The sequence below is a fragment of the Podarcis pityusensis genome (assembly GCF_964106645.2).
Source record: "Podarcis pityusensis genome assembly, chromosome: 11".
In the NCBI taxonomy this organism is placed as follows: domain Eukaryota; kingdom Metazoa; phylum Chordata; class Lepidosauria; order Squamata; family Lacertidae; genus Podarcis; species Podarcis pityusensis.
The window spans coordinates 12787292-12807972 of NC_138036.1; the positions used below are offsets into that span (position 1 = coordinate 12787292).

General features: G+C 45.5%; 1 protein-coding gene across 1 annotated transcript in view; it reads right to left on the reverse strand.

Annotated features, from left to right (window-relative positions):
- MBD2 (methyl-CpG binding domain protein 2) overlaps positions 1–20681 on the reverse strand; it is a 63572-nt gene that overhangs the window by 5149 nt on the left and 37742 nt on the right. The window contains exons 3-5 of the mRNA XM_080973674.1: positions 18584–18721; positions 10815–10905; positions 8781–8958 (exon numbers count right to left, since the gene is read on the reverse strand). Of these exons, the coding sequence (XP_080829800.1) occupies positions 8781–8958; positions 10815–10905; positions 18584–18721 (407 nt within the window). The remainder of the gene's footprint in view (positions 1–8780; positions 8959–10814; positions 10906–18583; positions 18722–20681) is intronic.

The window sequence follows — 20681 nt, forward strand, 5'->3', positions numbered from 1 at the left end:
CTCGGTCCCTGCTCCTGCCAACCTAGCAGTTCGAAAGCATGTCAAAGTGCAAGTAGATAAATAGGTACCGCTCCGGCGGGAAGGTAAATGGTGTTTCCATGCACTGCTCTGGTTCGCTAGAAGCGGCTTAGTCATGCTGGCCACATGACCCGGAAGCTGTGTGCCGGCTTCCTCACGCAATAAAGCGAGATGAGCGCCGCCACCCCAGAGTCGGTCAAGACTGGACCTAATGGTCAGGGGTCCCTTTACCTTTACCACTAAAACTATTGGCAGAGCCCCTGCTGGCCAAAAACATGGTCTTTTAAAACATCAAAGGTTTTTTTGTTTTTGTTTTTTAAAAAACAGTGATTTGGCTTTAGTGCAAATAAAGCCCTGGGATGATGTGACTGAGTCTCAAATTTTAGTTCCTGCCCTGTCCTTCTGAGCTCTAAAATTCTATGTTTCTAATACCTTTAAAGCCGCTGCCCTTATGTCACGGATAAGAAGCGATCACACTTTCTTTGTTTATTTTGAAACTCTTGGATCAAGCTGACGCGGAGACTGCAAATGTGCCTCGTAAAAAGCATCTCACTAAATAATAAAGATGCTTTATGCTGCTGTTTACAGATCTTTTACTTTATCTTTCCATTCAGTACGTCGCGCTGGGTCAGGCTTTAGTAGTGTTGGGGGGCAGTAATGTCAAGGCTGATGAATGAGATTTATTTTTGAGCAACACACAGGCGATGTAAGGATAACTCTGCAAAAGCACAGGTCGGGGAGCTCAAAAGAGGCACCCTGCGCATGCAGAAGAGCTGTGGAGGGGGGGGTGTCCCAGATTCCAGAGCCGAGGCTGATTTAAAAGGTGCAAGACAGAGAACGTGTCACCAAATCATCCGCCGGCATTTAGAGAGCGAGATTAAAGTAAATGAATGGAAGGCACTAACGTATGTGTATTTGCACAAGGAATCTTGTGGCTGTCAGCATCGCCCTAGAGCCAGTGCACCAACTGGACTCTTGCACCTCAACCCCGACTGGGCTAGGCGAGCTGGGTAGCACCGCCAGAGACCTCCTTTCTCACAGGAACAGGTCACAGTGCTGTGGACTCACAGCTTAGAGCTGAGAGCACCGGATTCACTGTCTCAATAATACAGTCGTTGCGCAGCAGAGTTTTGCAGAGTCTTGCAGAGTATAAACCACTCGGAGAGCAGCTCTGTAGAATATCTTCCTTTTATTCTGTAACTACAACTATGATACAAAACTATATACAGAGCTGAATATTCTAAGCATAAATCAATGCTACACTGAGAGTCTGCAGCTGCACTTAGCAGCAATCTTATCTCTAAGATCTCTAACACTCTCACTTTCTCCGATACACTGACTGACTGACTCTCTCTCTCACACACACACAGATATGTTGCTGGGCAGAATAAGTAGATAGGCAGGACACGCCTCCTTCTCTCTGGAGAGTCAGCAGAGACCATCAGGAGATGATCAGGAGATTCTTGGGTATGGGAGGGGTGAAATCTCCTCAGTGGCTTGGATGCAAATCACAATTGAGGATCACTTTGGGGAGAGTGGGAAGTTGGCAGTGAAAAGCAATGTATATGAAAAGCTTATGCAATGCATATGGGAGCCCGGAATTACTTTTCTGTGTACTGTGGTACCTCCGGTTGTGGACAGGATCTGTTCCGGAGCTCCGGTCGGATCCCGAGGTTTCCTCAACAGGAGGGACCGCTTCTGCGCATGCGGTGGTACAGTGCTTCTGCGCATGCGTGTGCAGCAAAAACCCAGAAATTTATTTCCGGGTTTGCCACTTATATATCCCAAAATTTACATAAGCAGAGGGATATGTAAGCAGAGGTATGACTGTATAAGACTAAAGGTAAAGGTAAAGGGATCCCTTACCATTAGGTCCAGTCGTGACTGACTCTGGGGTTGTGGCGCTCATCTCGCTTTATTGGCTGAGGGAGCCAGCATACAGCTTCCGAGTCATGTGGCCAGCATGACTAAGCCGCTTCTGGTGAACCAGAGCAGCACACGGAAATGCCGTTTACCTTCCCGCCAAAGCGGTACCTATTTATCTACTTGCACTTTGACATGCTTTCGAACTGTTAGGTTGGCAGGAGCAGGGACCGAGCAACGGGAGCTCACCCCATCACGGGGATTCGAACCGCCGACCTTCTTATCAGCAAGTCGTAGGCTCTGTGGTTTCACCCACAGCACCACCTGTGTCACTGTATAAGACTAGCTTAGTTTAAAAATTACGTTTAAAACTGGGGGGCATCTGGGTAGTGCATTGGGGGGGATGTGTGATTGGTTGTTGCTGTCAGCCGGAGATTCTCAGTGACTATTGATTGTGTTATTTGTTGCTGCAGCAAGGGCTTGTGTTGATTGGCTGTCGCTGTGTCAATCAGGCAGGCAATAGTAGTGTAACTCTAGTGTGTGAGCGATTTTCGGCAATCCCCTCTTTAAAAAGCTCAACAACTCTGGGCAATTTCCCCCCATTTTCTTAATTTGGAGTCCCCCAAAATAGGGAGCGTCTTATACATGGGTGTGTCTTATACACAGAAAAATACGGGTATTCCTCTGCTTGACAGGACCTTCCCCAGATCTATGGCAGAAATGGCTTTTCTGCTACCTGTGCCCTTTTCAAAAACTGGGTGCTCCAGGGATCAAACCTGAGACCCCTTGCATGCAAAGCTCATGCTCTACCACTGAGCTGGGGTCCCTTGCCTTTTGCACATACGAGAGGACCTCTGCAGCCAAAGGCTTGGCAGGTTTTCCATATCAATATGTTAGTGCCAGCCAAGTGCATCTCTCAGCCAGGCTGCCCTCTGCTTGTTCCATTGCCCACTTTTATTTCCCCTTTCACCCCTTTTCCTGTAGCCTCCTCCATTTCCCCTGCTTTTGGTTTCTTGCAGTTTCTTACTTTTCCAATCTTAAGTTCAGTTCTCCGCATTTCCACATTGGTTTGCAATTTAAAAGAAACAAAAACGTGAAAATCTGTCAGCATTTTAGTACAAATTTCTCTCAATCTATACATTCTTGTTTGGCAGTTTTGCCTTAATATACCCAAAGCAATCCCTCCCACCCCAATGCAGCGCATTTTTGTACAATCTTTTCACTAATATATGTAGCTTATGAACACTTTACCCTGGTGTATGCTATTTTGCATGCATTTCTTGGCCGGTGAACTGCACTGCAAAATTCAAAGAAGTGTGAATTCTGGTGGACACCTGTGTTTTGGTTCTCGTATTGCTTCAGAAAGTTTGAATTAGGTAGTTTTGTCTTTTGAATGCAAACTGAATTGAAATTCTCCGCCACCCTACCTGGGACTTTCTGCATGCAAAGAAGATGCTTTAACACTGAACTACAGTCTTCCCCATGTTTGGATGAGGAGTGTTTGGATATCAGCATCATAATACAGTCATACCTCGGGTTGAATGTGCTTCAGGTTGAGCGCTTTCGGATTGCGCTCCGCGGCAACCCGGAAGTAACTGAGCACGTTACTTCCGGGTTTTGCCGCTCGCGCATGCACAGACGCTCAAAATGACATCATGTGCATGCGCAGAAGCGGCAAAACGCGACCCGCGCATGCGCAGACGCGCCGTCATGTCTTACGTTCCATTCAGGATGTGAACGGGGCTCCGGAACGGATCCCGTTCGCATCCCAAGGTACCACTGTATTGACGAAGCACATGAATCTGTCAAAGGAGAATGGGAACACAGATCCTTTGGGGGAAATATCACAAAATATTTCCCTGTTATTATATCTTGCGCTTACACAGCTCAACCCTGTCCTGCATATATATCACCAGAGAGGGACTCAGCAGTCACAAAAACCTAAAACGACAGCCAACTTGCACTTAGGAAGCTACCTTTAAGTGAAAACGCATCATCACAAGTTAAGTAAGAACTGCAGGCCTGAAGCAAATGACTTTCCCATTAATACGTTCAGCTTGATTTCCTATGCTAATTTGCAGAGAAGGCACTCTGGAAACAAAAGTCCCTGAATATGCAACTGAATCAAAGGTAGCCCGTGCAAACATAATATTAATATTTTTTTTAATGCAAGTGTGACGTGGAGGAAAAGAAAAGAAGGAACAAGAGATATGACTTTTCAAAGCAAACGAACCTTAGAAACACTATTTTTCTGACAGATCAGGATTCCATTGCTATTAGAGAACTGTGGTTCAACATTGCCCTCTGCCGGAGGCAGTCTGGGATTTCAACTGCTAAAACAAAACAAAAAACACCCCGAAATCCTTTGGAACATTTCTTTTTATGTGTTAGCCGTCTCCTGCTGGCGGCAGAAATAATAGAGGGGGGAACCCATGCTGTGTTAACTTTTTATGCCTCCATTACATCGTTCGGGACACAGTGAAGCCGAAAAAACGCTTAGTCCCAAAGTTTAAGAAGATGGTAGAGACTATTGAACAAAACTAATTTTCAAAGGGAGAAATAAAGGAGTGGGGGAGGGATTTGTGACATCAAGGATCTGCATTCATCTCTGAGCTTCCAGGACTGCTAAAAATTCACCAAACTCTTCGAGCCTATTTGGTTAAAATCTCTGTGAGCAAAGTCTACTAAAGTAAAAGGTTGCAAGAGCAATTTTGCGAAATTGTTGTACGTTAGGACTGGCCAGGATAGCTCAGTGGTAGAGCATGAGACACTTAAGCTCAGAGTTGTGGATTCGAGCCCCACTTTGGGCAAAAACACTCCTGCAATTACAGGGATTTGCATAATTGATGCTTGTGCTCCCTTCCAATTCTATGATTCTATGATTCGAACACAAGCACAGGTCATATACAGTAGTACCTTGCTTCTCAAACGCCTTGGTTCCCAAAAGCCGAACCCGGAAGTAAGTGTTCCGGTTTTTGAACATTTTTCAGAAGCTGAGTGTCCAATGCAGCTGTCAGCTATTGTTTCCGGGGCGCCTGCACCAATCAGAAGCTGTGCCTTGGTTTTCAAACATTTCGGAAGTTAAATAGACCTCCGGAACGGATTAAGCTTGGCCCTTTTGTTTTTGCTATTTGTTTTGCATTTTTGTTTTTGAGGCTTTTCCGGTTAATTTGTTTTTGTGACTCTGTGGAACCCAGTTCAGCTACTGATTGATTTACTGTGTGACTGTGGAAATGGATAAAAAGCCCCCCCCCCATCCAAACAATGACTATCATCAGTGCAGGTAAGGAAAAAAATTAATTTTAATTTTTATCATCTACAATACTGTCTTATTTTATAGTACAGTACATTGAATATTGCTTTCATTTTATGGATCAATGGTCTCATTAGATAGTAAAATTCACGTTAAATTGCTGTTTTAGGGGTTGTTTTTAAAAGTCTGGAACGGATTAATCCATTTTGCATTACTTTCTATGGGAAAGCGCACCTTGGTTTTGGAACGGATTAAGTTTTAGAACCAAGGGACCACAGCAGTAAAAGTGGGCCCAGGCTGTATCACTTCATACTGCAGGGGAGGAGGGGACTGGATTTCTCAAAATCCCCGTGTTTTTAAAAATAATTCCTGCACAAAAAAAGGAAGCACTACAGGAGAAAGCCTGGTGTAAGTCCTCCTCATTTTCCAAGAGCTGAAAGGAGAATTTCCAGTGCTGGCAGTCTGCCATGGAGAACGACAGCTTTCTCATGGCCACCCATCTTCACAACCTATGAAGTGGACCTACAGGAAGAGCCTCTGGTGCTTAGCTCCTGCTGGATCATGCCAAAGGCCCAACTAGTCCAGCATCGTAGAATCATAGAATTGTAGAGTTGGAAGGGACCCCGAGGGTCATCTAGTCCAACCCCCTGCAATGCAGGAATCTCAGCTAAAGCTTCCATGACAGATGGCCATCCAACCTCTGCTTAAAAACCTCCTAGGAAGGAGAGTCCACCACCTCCCAAGGGAATTCGTTCCACGGCTGAACAGCTCTTACTGTCAGAAAGTTCTTCCTGATGCTTAGCTGAAATCTCCTTTCTTAAAGCCACTGGTTCAAATCCTACCTTCTGGAGCAGGAGAAGGCAATGCTCTCTCAATGGCCAACCAGATGCCTACAAGCAAGACTTGAGCAAAACTGCACTCTGCTCTTTGCTGGCAGGATTATACAGCTGCAGCAAATCCAAGGAACAACTTCAGTCCAAACCATTTAAGGCTTTAAAGGTTAAAAAAAAAAAGAACTTTAAATTGGGCCCAGAAACTCACTGTCAGCCAGTGAAGCTGCTACAGCAATGATATCATCAACACTGACTGCCTCTGATGGCCGCATTTTGGACCATTTGACATTCTTGAACTATCTTCCACATAATAGCTGCATTTCAATCCACAAACGGGAGGTGAGGAGCAAGTCAAGTTACATGGGAATTTGGAAATACAGAGGTTCCTTAAACATCCTTAGCCGAGAGACTGTGTGCCCCACAGTGCTTTTACCTGGCCCATTTATCTGTTTGCAGCTAGATGGGGCAGGTGGCAGCATTTAATAGTTATTGAAAGCTTTTATCTCAGTATTTTTCAAGGGGGTGGAAAGGAGCCATGCAATTTGGACAACCCAACACAAAGATTTGGAAATGGGCCACTGTGAGGCTCATCTCAAAAGCCATACGTAAATGAAATATAAAGGCATGTGGCAGTCGTAATAGTCTGACTCCACAGTGCAAACTTTTACAGTGGTACCTCGGGTTAAGAACTTAATTCGTTCCGGAGGTCTGTTCTTAACCTGAAACTGTTCTTAACCTGAAGCACCACTTTAGCTAATGGGGCCTCCCACTGCCGCCACGCGATTTCTGTTCTCATCCTGAAGCAAAGTTCTTAACCCAAGGTAATATTTCTGGGTTAGCAGAGTCTGTAACCTGAAGCGTCTGTAACCTGAAGCATCTTTAACGTGAGGTACCACTGTATTGGGAAAGTGCCCACTCTCATATTTCACCCAGCACAGGCCAAACATGGCCCCATTTGATTTACTTCCTTGTTTATGAACTGGCACAGCCGTGGGCTGTTGTGTCAGCAGAAATACACAAAGCTCTGCGAACGCTGCATTGCTGCTGAGGTGGCAGAAGCTTCAAACACGCCCTTCAAAACCTGGGCTCTAACAGGACAGGAAAGAGAAAGGGCACACCTTTTCTTAAGTCACAAAGAGCAGCCCCATGAAACAAAGTTATCTCTGCAAACTGCTTTCGGGTGCAACATTCTAAGCATCAACAGGAATGAGTCTCAATGGGCAGAAAGGATGCAGGAATCTGGGGGAAGTGAGGCTGCAGGGTTCAGCCCCGACACAGCAGGTGTCATGATCCTGACCTTGCTTTGCAGTGGGGACAGAAATCTCCCACTGGGGAGGGAGGTTTATTATTTATTTTATAGGGGTCATCTCAAAAAGCATCAGGCTACTGTACAACAACATAAAGAATAAAACAAAAGCAATACAGAGTGATGATTAAAACGACTGGCTACCCAAGAAAATTTTAAACCACTGCATAGGCTTGTTGGCACAGAGAGGTCAAGAGACACACTTGGGGGTGCCTGCCAAATCTCTGCTAGAAGGGTGGTCTGCAGCTTGGAGGCTGGTGACACTAAACACCCGATTTAAGGCTTCCTCCAACTGCTCTCAAAGGGAAGGCAAACCTGGCCCTTCAAAGAAAATAGATCAGCTCAAACCATCGTTCTTACTAACTTTTTTTAGACATCGTTTTCTAGTCATTACACCTCTAGTTACCAAAAGTCTCTCATGCTATGGAAATTGCCTCTATATATCATCAAGTCCATTACATGAAGGGATCATGCATGATTTTATTATATTCTATTTGCAGTTGCTCGATATCCTTTTCTCTTCTTGTCCTTTCTGAGGCTTGCCTGCCTGGATAGCTCAGTTGGTTTGTGTGTGGTGCTGATAACGCCAAGGTTGCAGGTTTGATCCCATCCACTTTAAGATCTTTTACAAGTCGATCAACCCAGCAAACGTGGCACCACTGCTTGCCCAACTTGCGCTTCCAGCTACAGGTCCTCCCAGTGCAGCCCAACTTCTGAAAGTTCAACGGTTCTTCAACAAACTGTGAGGAGGTGCAATGGACAAGATTGAGCTCATAGAAGACCTTTGAAATAGCAGAGTGTGGTAAAACTGTAAAGTCAGAAGTCTGAAAAGTTGGTAAGATCCAGAAATCAACTCGGGAGAAGGAGAGGAAGTGTGTGCAATGTGAACACACGTGGTGATAAAAGGAGAGAATTCCATCCACCCCACAGAGAATAGGGCTGGTGTGATGTTAACATATGAGAGTGCTGGAGGTGAAATAGTTAAACAAGTTACCCAATCAGAACCTAGGGGGTGGAGTAGAGGGATTATAAAACCAGCTCTGGGAGGGGCAAAGGGAGAGTTCGTTGGGAGTTGGGTGGTTGGTTGGAGTGGGAGTGAATTGGGATAGAGTCTGTGGGTAGGTTGAGTTAGTGTAGCGAAATAAGCTGAGTCAGGAACAGTTAGGGGCTAGGAAGACAAGTAAATATGAGAGAGGTGGTTTAGTGAGTGAGAGCAGGTAGCGGAAGTTATAGGTCTGGATAAGCACCCTATGATTGTAATTGACCAATACCGTTTATGAAACCACACGCTTGTTAAACTGCAATAAATAAACAGAAGTTTATGTTCCAATTTAACCCTGACTGGACTCAGTATTGTATCAGGTAGGGCCTGGGTGGTGGCAGTGAGAAATAAAGTGGTGGCACAGGGATCAAGAGATGGTGAAACGTCCGGGGACCCTGTGTGATCGCCACAGCTGGTTGCAGTGAGAGGAAAAGCCCTTCAACAGCAGTGGGGGCAAGGACTTACCTAATGTCCTCGTCCGTGACGATGAAGGCTTTGCAGAGAGGTTGGGAGGTGTTCAGCCACACGGCTGGGTTCTTTTCAACGGCGGCAGAGAGCTGCCCTGTGATGGGGGCAGAACTCGTGTGCAGTGCGCTGGCGACGGCAGACAGGAGGGTGTCGTCGTTGTTCCCTGGGCCAACCCCTGGAACGGAAAAAAGCCGCACTTGTCAATAAGGTTCACCAGAGCAAAGTTCAACGGGCAGGATCCGGTGGCAAGGATCCCAAACCTCCCATCCCAGAGCCTAGTCAGGTAGTCAAAGAGCACATGAGAGGGAGATGAAGCATGCAGGGGCACACACACACACACACACACATGGGTCTCACCCCACACCGTGCTGGCCCCATTCAGTTCACCTTCCTTAGTGTAGGTTCAGCTTGACACTCTAGGAATTCTGGACAACCAATTATCTGTGGGGCAAGAGGGCAGCCTAACCACAAAACTGGCAAGAACCAGCTTCGGAGGAACCTAATGGCCAAAGCAACTCCAGATATGGTACAATGAGGAGTCTAACACATGCCATTTCCAAGGACTGTGGTTGACTAAAAGATGGTGGGGCAATTTCAGGGAGTGGGCAGAGGAGGAATGGTGGAGACTGCCTCCCCAACCTGACCCTTCCGGGGAGGAGGAAGAGGCAGTATAGATTTACAACAGGGGTTTGGGGGAGGCCGCAGTTCAGAGGCAGATGAGAGGAAAAGCTGGGAAATCATGGAACAGGCAGAACAACACCAGCTGACATGTCATTAGAAAGCATTCCAGATCCTCCGTCTCCCAGAGCCCAGCAAGACTTAAAAGTAGGAGAGCAAAGAGCTCAAAGACAGAGGGCACGTGGTAGCACCCATAGAGGAGATGATGAGAATGATGAATGAGGATGTGGGACATACGGGGATGGGGGTGGAGATTCACTCGGACAACGCCATTATCCAAGAGGCTGGGTTCTATAGCCTCTCTCTGTAAAGATTAAAATAAAAAAGGACGGTAAGAAACTCTCCCTTGTCTTTATACGTTCCTGGGCAACCAGCCGGGAGCCACTGACAGCATCCTGACAGGCAGTGGGGTGGCAGAAGATGGCAGGGGAGAGGAAGAAATACCTAAGGTGACTATCTTTTACTATATACCATGTTTCCTAATGGGAAGTTCTTGCAGACTCTCTGGACTCTGTCCTGTAATGCAGTACTAAATAGACAAGCTGGGAATTTGGTGACAGCCTCTGTAATGAACCCTCAAAGGGAATTTCTCCCCACACCAAACAGGCTTTTGCTCACAGAATAGGACTTCCTCTCCTCCTCCTGGCAGTTGCTGAGCACCTGAGAACCTGGACTAAATGAAGCTTTGGTCTGAACCAGCAGGGCTACTGCTGTTATGTTCTTATCACCCTTTAGACTTCCACCAGCGTACCAAGATGTGAAGCTACAATGTGGACACTGGGGGCAAAGTCAAGCATGTGGGCCCTCCCTGTTAGAATTCCTGCTCCATGACTGCAGTCATGGGATTTTTGTCTTTCACATGATGGTATATGTTTTGACTCCACAAAGTGGGAAGTAACAGAGACAGGATGTTTGTGTTACTGTGTTCCATGAATTGTGACTGTTGTCCTTTGTTTTGTCTGATGCTAGAGAGAGAGGGAGCCATGTTGCAGTGCTCCGTGTGTTTATGTGTAAATAAAGTAGATTAGCCAAAATGCTGAGTTGCTGAGGTCTGTCACGCAAGGTGCACAAAGTCTGCGGATCCCTAAGTGTGCCAGTGTTGGTTGGCATTGGTCGCTGTGATGTTTGGGGTGAAGAAAGCTTCTGAAGCTCCCAAACGATCGACCAGGAGGGAGAGAACATGCCAGTCGGGCATGTGTCTCTGCCAGGGTCCTACTCGAGTGTAGGCTGAACTCCTGACACTCCCCACCCCTTCAGATGCATCCACACATGCACAAAATGTCCCTCTGCACCCCAGCTTGAGAGCCACCCATTTTTTAGGAGCGCACAGAACACTGCTGATGCAAAGAGTACCTTGAAGGCCTTTTGGCAGCTCCATGGATTTTATGATCTGCTCGCTCACATCTGATGCACTCAAGCCTTGCAGCCTCTTCTCCCAGAAAAGCTGAAAAGATTGAAAGATTGCCGGGTTAATTTAAAATGGAAAAGTAACAAAAACACTGCAGGGGGGGAGGGAAAACCAAGACGGAATATTCATTTTATAGGCATAAACTTAATCCCTTCTGCAACAGCGCTGGAAGATTTACAGACAGCCTCTGCATGCTGCCAACTTGACGAAAAAGCAGAAGGAATCGTTTTGTTTATTTGCGGGTTTAGTTCAAATATTTATGCCCCATTTATTTAGACGCAATCAACCTCTCAAAAGCAGCTTGCGGTGATACTAAAGCAAACATCTCTTGTTTTTATTCTTTTTCAAGGTTACTTCCAGGGCAGATTCTGGGTGCCAGTTCCCTGCGGAGCTTTGCTACTGAAGAGAAACTCTCCTCTGGGAAGTTCTCTTGCACAAAGACTTGCAAAATGAACAGTCGCTGCCCAATAACACACCTGAATGGGACTTGTGCACAGGACAAACCAACACCTGATTGCTCCAGTGCAGATGAGCGCCGGCTATACTTGCTTACTTTAAACTGATGCAAAAACAATTAAGCAACAATTAAGCATACGCAGACTTTTTCCAGTTAAGGACAATCGTCTTGAGCCCTTGATTGCTTCCAATATGCTAGGGCTGCATAATCAACTTAAAAGGGGGTAGCTTTCAAGGATGCTCACCCAAGGACCAAACTACGTGTGATGCACAAGGCAGCTTTGTTGGGGGCTGTTGCTGTTTTTAAAAAATGCAGATAGCATCAGCTGCAGGGAGAGCAATGGATAATTACAAGGAGCACAGCAGATGTGGTGGAAGAATTTAACCCTCTCCTCTCCTGCTGCTGTCCTAAATAAGAGTCCTTGTTCCAAAGGTGCTATCTGCATTGGAAATCACTCATTGGGACCAGCTAAACTTTGATTTGGCATCTCGATTGCTAATTCTGCCCTAGTGTAAGTGTAATTTGCCCTGTGGCACAGGGTGACTAAGTTCAGCACCTGAAAATGCGTGCATCGGTAAGGTGCTTGTGAACTTGCGCATGCAGGTAAATCTGCAAGGACTGTAGACCAAGGAGACTCAAATTCGAATCCATGCTCAGCCATGGGTAAGCTTGGACCAGTTAACTATATCTCAGTCTAATAAGCTTCACAGAGCTAATGGAGAGAGAGAGAGAGAGAGAGGGAAGAGTACACGTTGAAGGAAAAACAAAATGAAAAAAATAAGAGTAATCAGCAAGGGTAGTAGTTGAACTAAGTTTATGAGTAAAACTTAGTTGAATTACCAACCTTGCTGCTTACCATGAGACCCACTGAAATTAATGAACATGTCTAAGACATTGCCATTAATTTCAGTGGGCCTACTGTGAGTAAAACTTAGCTGAATACCACCCTAAGCAAGTGGATGTATCATGCAAATGGAGATCTTACATATGGCACCTAATTAGATTATTTTGAAATGTGCTCCTTTCCTGAAAACCAAGGTATTCAATTGCAACTCCTTACTTAGTAATTGGAGCATTTTTTGTTACCCCCAAGTAATTTTTCATTGTGAAAATGACAGTACAATTTTTTAAATATCTACTTAATTTATCTTAAATAGGAACTAAAATGATACAATTGGCATGATTACTGTAAGGACTATATAAAATGTTCCCATTTAGCCGATTTAAAAAATCAATTTAGGTTACAATTATGTCAGATAAGTTTGGTGATCCCTGTAGACCCTGGTCAGAGTGATAATGTGATGGATGAGTTTTGTACGCAACGTAATTGCTTTGGTTCAGTGCTCTCTACACAAGCCATTAATATTTGGTTGTCCAATTAAGATCACTTTTAAGACAATCGTGGCAGTGACCAACTTCAGCCCATATTTACACATTTCGCGAGACAACTCAATTATTTCATTCCTGTTTTCCTTCACCAGACCATCATCAACAGCCTTTGCTACTTTACCTTGTGTGCTTATATGGATACACGTATATAATTATCTCTACCCTTCTACTGCATATGGGTATTCAGATCAGCTTAGATCAATTAAAACCACATTATCATAAAGACAACATCATCAAGAAAATACAAAGCGTGTTCGCACATTACACTGAACCCAGGTACAAGCTGTCTCTACACATGTACAAGTGTTTGTACAAAAGAGCACACACTCGTTGATTTCTACAGCTCAACTGTTGTGAACACAGGTACACAGATGGTACACTCGCCGTATATCACACTTGAATAACCGGGTGTACCAGTTCAAGCAATGGTGTACACAGACTGAACATGCATGGAACGTAGTAAGAGGCAGAACAGGCACAGCAAATCTGGGAGGAAAATACTCTCTGCTCGACAAGGCAAAATGTCTTCCCGAACAAAAATGACTTTCCTAGCGGGTGGAAGATGGTTAAAGAGAGGGGGTCACCCAAGGCTTGCAGGGCAAAATATGCCACAGTTTGGGTGCAGCAGTGAACAAGATGCCGCCTTTTTAAAAGCAATGCCAGAGGTGTTGAGGAAGAGGAGAAATCAGTTGTCTGTATCAGACATCTAGGCCTGCAGCAACATCTATCATGCGATGGAAACAGATAGAGATGATGCCATAGACTGGTTGGACACAGAGGAATGGTGGGAGGAACCAGCTGGGGAACCGCAAGGGGAAGAAGACTCGGAGCCCTGGGTTTTGTGGTGGGACGGCAATGAGTGATCAGAGGGAGAAGACTGGAAGGATGGGATGGTGGAAGCTGAAGACATAACAGGGCTTAGTAAGAGAGAGGTTCAGAATCGGAGGCAGAAGCTGAAGTAGGAAAGGAGGAGGCCAAGAGGCAGAGATGGGTCAGGCTTGTGAAGAGGCAGGAGAGGCATGAAGAGGGAGGAGCAAAGGCAGCCACGGAGGCACAATCTCAGATTGCTTGGGATACATCCTGGAGAGGAGCAGACATAGCTGGCTGTGGGGAGGCAGGGACCTTTAGTCTAGGCCAGGCATCCCCAAACTTGGCCCTCCGGATGTTTTGGGACTACAATTCCCACCATCCCTGACCACTGGTCCTGTTAGCTAGGGATGATGGGAGTTGTAGTCCCAAAACATCTGGAGGGCCGAGTTTGGGGGTGCCTGGTCTAGGCAACTGCTTCATGGGGGCAAGACCTGATTTGCTGTGCTCACTAGGCCTGAAATTCCTGTGCTGATCCTGTTTTGCTAAGAAAGAGATAACTCCAGCTCGCTCAAGGTGAATTACTGGTGGCTTGGGTCCTGCCAGGTGCCTTACGGACTATCTGCCCCTTCAGCTCACAGCAGTGGCTCCCCAGAGTTCTTTCCCTGAGTCAACAGTGTGATGCAGTGGCAAACAAAGCTAATGCTATTCTAGGTTGCATCAACAGAAGTATAGTGTCCAGATCAAGGGATGTAATAGTACCACCCTATTTTGCCTCGATCAGACCACACCTGGAATACTGTGTCCAGTTCTGGGCGCCATAATTTAAGAAGGATACTAACAAGCTTGAGGAAGGGTTGATGATCAAGGGTTTGGAAAGCAGACCTTATGAGGAACAGTTGAAGGAGCTGGTATTTAGTCAGCTTCTACAATATGTGATATTTTCGGTTCTGTTTTTACTGAAGGTTCTGGGGATTGAGAAACCAGGACCTCGGAATGCAAAGCATGCGGCCTGCGGTTGAGCTACAGTCTCCTCGTGATAAGCTCAGCACCGCACAAAATGAAACGAGGTGCTGCGTAGACAAATAGGAAGTCTCATTTATATCAGACAAACCGTCTGTACTCACAAGGATATTGTCTGAGTGGTTCCAAACATGCAAACACTCAAGGCTGGCTCTCTGCTAATGTGGGCAGCTTTTAACGCAGGTCTGAATGTCTGAACTGGGCCCCTTCCCTATTCAGCATATTTGTACAACGAAGAAAAAGACACTTGATTAACCTGAAGCCTAAAGCTGCTCCCATTTCAGCATTTTTAGACTGCTCCTTAGGTTTCAAAGCTCAGTGCCTTCTTCGCAAGCTTTTCTACAGAGCTGGCACAGTAACAATGCCTTTGCAGTTCTAGAACACTTAAGAAATCCATGTTGGAGATCTTGTGCTGGTCTGTAGCTTCTGGGAAATGGCAGGGAGGGTCTGGAGGACTCAAGTCTGCTGGACTCAAGAGAAGTCACACCAAATGCTCTTCATTCTTTTGTGCATGGAATGGTCTCCAACATTATGAATATATATATACAGAGGGAGAAGTTGCCTTATAAATGAATCATCCCGACTTTGGCTGGAAGCAACTCTTCAAGGTCTCATCAGGCAGAGAGGTCTTCCCCCCATCTCCGCTACTAGGGCCAGATCCAGGAGCAGTTAACCCTGTGTGGGCCACTTTTGACAGGTGGGGTGGGTGAGCCACCTGTCCCTCGCCTGATGTCATTAGGATGCCAGGTGACTGACGCTTCAAACTGTGGCTGTGAAAGAAGAATCCGGAGCATGCTCTTAAGTGTGCTCTCATTTTCTCCTTTGCAGCCCTGGCTTGAAGGCAGTGCTTTCCCAATTCAAGGTGCAGATGCAAAGGAACAATCAACCGTGTGCTTAGAAATGCAGGCCTTCCTCTGCAGCAACTTGAATTACCGTATTTTTCGCTCTATAAGACGCACCAGAACACAAGACGCACCTAGTTTTTGGAGGAGGAAAACAAGAAAAAAAATATATTCTTGATCTCAGAAGCCAGAACAGCAAGAGGGGTCACTGCGCAGTGAAAGCAGCAATCCCTCTTGCTGTTCTGGCTTCTGATAGATGCGCAGCCTGCATTAACTCCATAAGACGCACACACATTTCCCCTTACTTTTTAGGAGGGAAAAAGTGAATCTTATAGAGCAAAAAATACGGTAGGTGCTTTTTGAATATGATGCCTTTTTCTGTCACCAAGGCGTGCCTCACCCAAAACAGCCTATGGGTCAGATGTTCCACACCAATGAAGTGACTGTTGTTTATAGACAGCAGACAGGTGAAGAATCCGAAGTTCTTTAATTTCTGTACTTTATCTTTACTATTCTCTCTTTTAAGTTCTTTTCTGTCTCCTTCTTCTTGTCATTTTCTCTCATTTCTTTCTCCTCTTCTCCAAATTTTCTTTTCTCTTATCCTTTTTCGTTTCCTTCACGTTTTTATTTTATTTAGATTGTGGTTGGATGAAAAAAGATACTTGGTATTAAGTTTTATATCTCTCTTTATAAACTCTAATTAAATTTATTCAAAAAAGAAGAAGTAGTTCCCCACACAAATGAAGGTGGCAGGGTCTTAATCTGAGACATGGCAGCTGCCCAGGCTGTACATTACCACTGTGGGAAACTTATCAGAAATCCTCATAAACGTAGGTATTTATGAAAAATATTTGCACCTCACCCTTCCATCTACAATGCAGCTTGCAAAAAAATGATATCATAATTGTCAGATAAAATAGCATACAATAATATTTATATCACCATATTTGTTGTTGTTGTTGTTATTAAAAATATTACTTAGAATAAATATAAAGACAGTGACCCAATTAAGGCATATAAAAGCATAAATAAATAGAGGAGGCTTGCTAGAAAAGGGGAGATGGCTAGAGCTCAATGACAGAGAGCATCTATCGAAAGGCAGTCCTGATGTCTTGATGTTTACCGTATTTTTCTGTGTATAACATGCTCCCGTGAATAAGACGACCCCTATTTTTGGGGACTCCAAATTAAGAAAGTGGGGAAAGAATGCCCAGAGTTGTTGAGTTTGGGGGGGGGGGGATGTTGCCAAGAGTTGCTGAGCTTTTTTCAGGGGGATTGCCAAAAATTGCTCACCCGCCTAGCTAACGCTGCCAATCACACATGTCGCCAAAACCACCAATCGTCTGCCCACTCGTCCCCAGCAGCCACCAATTGCCAGCCCAATTGCCACAGCAGCAGCTACCAAACACACACCCAGTTGACAAAGAAGCAGCCAATCAGCAGCAGACCTTGCCGCAGCCACCAATCACCCGCCCAATCGCAGCTGACAATCTCCTGCTCGCGGCTGCAACCAATCGCCCGTCCCCCCCTCTGCACTATCCATGTATAAGACAACCCCCAATTTTTAACATTATTTTATAATAATAAAACATCATCTTATACACGGAAAACTATGGTTAATTTTGGAAGCCACCCAGAATGGCTGGGGTAACCTAGTCAGAGGGGCGGTTTTCATCAACATCATCATCTGCTTTGCATACCAAAAGTCCCAGATTCAGTTTATAGCATCTCCAGTAAAAAGGGTCAGTTATTAGGGTGAACTCTCTCTTGAGATTTTGCCGTACAGCTCATCCATTTGTGTACACAAGTCGTACAATCACTGTACGACTGTAATAGAACTGGAAGACTTGGAACAGACATAGGCAAACTCAGCCCTCCAGATGTTTGGGGACTACAACTCCCATGATCCCTAGCTAACAGGACCAGTGGTCAGGGGTGATGGGAACTGTAGTCCCAAAACATCTGGAGGGCAAAGTTTGCCTATTATTGAGTTGAAAGTTACCCCAAGGGTCACCTAGTCCAACTCCCTGAAATGCAGGCATCTCAACTAAAGCATCCATGGCAGATGGTCAATCAACCTCTGCTTAAAAACCTCCATGGAAGGAGAGTCCACCAGCTCCCAAGGGAGTCTGTTCCGCTGTCAAACAACAGCTCTCACTGTGGAAATATACAAGGTAACAGCCAGGCCCACAACAGAACCAATATTACACACATACCCTTTCTAAGAGACCAGATCATGCCTTCTGCTGGAGAACTGAAAGAGTTTCTCCCACAGGCCTCCAAAATCATCTCAAAGGGCTAACCTATTTTAGGAAGACCTAATCATCCAGGAAGATCAAAAGGACTTCCAACGTGATGCATCTGGGAGGCAGAGAAGAAACAGACATCCAGGAAAAGCCTTTGACTCACCCAAAAAAAAGCTCCCGGTGAACCAAGAGTATAGGCTCGCCGGATATGTGAAATGTCAATATCCTCACACACGTACAAAGAAACCGTGACCTGGCCCTAAGGCTGCAATCCGAATGGGAAATTCAAGCCCCAGCAATACCAGTGGAACTTCTGAATAAAAGCAGTTCTGAGGGGAAGCTCTTTACAGTGCCCCAGAATACAATATGCAGAGGTGTAGTGGTTAGAGTATCAGACTAGAAAAAGGGAGAGGCGGCTTCGAATCCTTACTCAGTCATGAAGCTCACTGGGTGACCTTGGGTTAGTCACCATCTGTCTGCCTCACAAGGCTATTGTGAGGGTGGGATCACGTAGCCTTGAGCTCTTCCTGGAGGAAAGGTGAGTCATAAATGCAATAAATAAAAATAAATTAGCTTTCATAACTTTCTTATTTCTTTCGTTGAGTTGTTGGAACACTTTGTTAGCCTTGTTTGTTACACATTTAAGATGAGCCAGTCATTTAAATAATTTTGCATTGTTTTTCCTTCATACAAAATAATTTTTTCTGTCTAAATTATATAAAAAAGTATTAATGCGAAGCATCTTGCACATTAAGCATCATGTTGATATTTAGACGGTGTCGATTTTGTATTTCTGTAATAAAAATGGAATACAGTGGTGGATATTTGACCACAACTGCCAATTGGCAGGTGTCCCACTATTTCACGTCATTTCCTCTGTGACAAAATAGTTTCCAATTGCTGTCCTTCTGGGCCGTATCAGCCCCAAACCACCCATCGCCCCCAGTTACCTGTCTGGGCTGTTCAATCACTCGCTGTGGATCAGACTTCACTTTGTTGCTAGGATGGTTGGTAACTTTGGTGACCGGCTGTTTAAAAATAGACGCCGTTTGTCTGATTGGCAGTGTTGTGTTTAAATCTGGTTTGCCCTATTCGAAGACAGGAGAAAAACCACATGTTATCGCACAGCTGATAAGCAGAATGGGGAAACAAGAGAAGTTATTACATGGCTGGTAATCACGGCGGGACATGCAAGAACTTGCTCGTATTTTTCTCCTGAACACCAAACGTTTTTTAAAGAAAGAGTCACCATGATAAAATACGCTTTGGGGAAATTTCATAGACCAGCTTATCTATGCATGTATGGCAAGGGTGGAGGCACATGTGGCCCTCCAAGCCTTTTTACCTGGCCCTTGGGACTCTCACTACATCACAGCCACAGCCACACACCCTCTGTGGTCCCTGCTTCACATCCTACATGAGATTTCTGCCTGGTTGGAATTCTGATAAAGCAGGGGTCAGCAAACTTTTGCAGCAGAGGGCCAGTCCACTGTCCCTCAGACCTTGTGGAGGGCCAGACTATATTTTTTTTTGGGGGGGTGAACAAATTCCTATGCCCCACAAATAACCCAGAGATGCATTTTAAATAAAAGGACACATTCTACTCATGTAAAAATACGCTGATTCCCGGACTGTCCAGGGGCCAGATTTAGATGGCAATTGGGCCGGATCCGGCCCCCGGGCCTTAGTTTGCCTACCCATGTGATAATGCCTTTTGCTTGCCTGCGTGCAAGGTTACTGAAGAGGGAGGTTTTTATGTGGGGACATTTTGATGCAAAGATGTTTTTCACCTGGAGCCAAGCTGAAAGAACATATGTAGAACGTTTTCCATAGTAGCCAAAAGCATCCCCTTCCTGGAGTGGTTTTCCAGGATCACATTGGAAGGGGGCTGTAACTGCCTGGAATGCTGATATCCTGTGAGGTCAATCAGTGATCCAATTGGCAGGGAACACCCATGTGACTGATCCAGGAAAGCATTGCCTCACTTTGCTTTTTTTACCTCAGTGAACCTGACAGGATATATAGCATTCACTGCACTTGATCCTGACTGTCTAGGGCAGGGGTCAACAAACTTTTTCAGCAGGGGGCCAGTCCCTGTCCCTCAGACCTTGTGGGGGGGGCAGACTATATTTTGGGGGGAAATTGAACGAATTCCTATGCCCCACAAATAACTCAGAGATGCATTTTAAATAAAAGCACACATTCCACCCATGTAAAAACACGCTGATTCCCGGACAGTCCGCAGGCCAGATTTAGAAGGCAATTGGGCCGGATCCGGTCCCTGGGCCTTAGTTTGCCTACCCATGGTCTAGGGCAGCAGTTCTCAACCTGTGGGTCCCCAGATGTTCTTGAACTACAACTCCCATCACCCCTAGCTAGCAAGGCCAGAGCTCTGGGATGATGGGAGTTGTAGTCCAACATCTGGGGACCCACAGGTTGAGAACCGCTGGTCTAGGTTCACTAAGGAAGGGGAAAGAGGACAAAACAGCACTTAAACAGCCACCAAGCTAGAAGGATTAGCCGGCCATGATGCCTATGCTCTGTCTCCACAGTGGGGGGCAGAAATGCATCTGAATACCAGTTGCTGGAAAACCCAGGAGGGGAGAGTGGTCTTGTGTTTGAATCCTGATTGCAGGTTTCCCACGGGCCTCTGGTTGGCCACTGTGAGAATAGGATGCTGGACTTGAGGGGCCATTGACCTAATCCAGCAAGCCCTTCTTATGTTTTTACGAGAGAAGTAATGGCTCCATTTCTAATTTATTATCCATCAATCAGCCTTCAACAAATATCTAGATATTTGTTGATATACAAAATCTAAGAAAAACATTCACAAAGCAACAACTAAACAGAAGATCATAGAATCCTAGACCCCTGCAATCCAGGAATGTTTTGCCCAACAAGGGGCTTGAACACACAACCCTGAGATTATGAGTCTTATGCTCTTACCAACTGAGCTAGCAAGGCAAATGTGTCCTGAAACAATACAAAGCGGACACCTGTTGGCAGAGGCCTCTTTGCGCAGCTGGAAAAGCTTGTCAGAACAAGAGT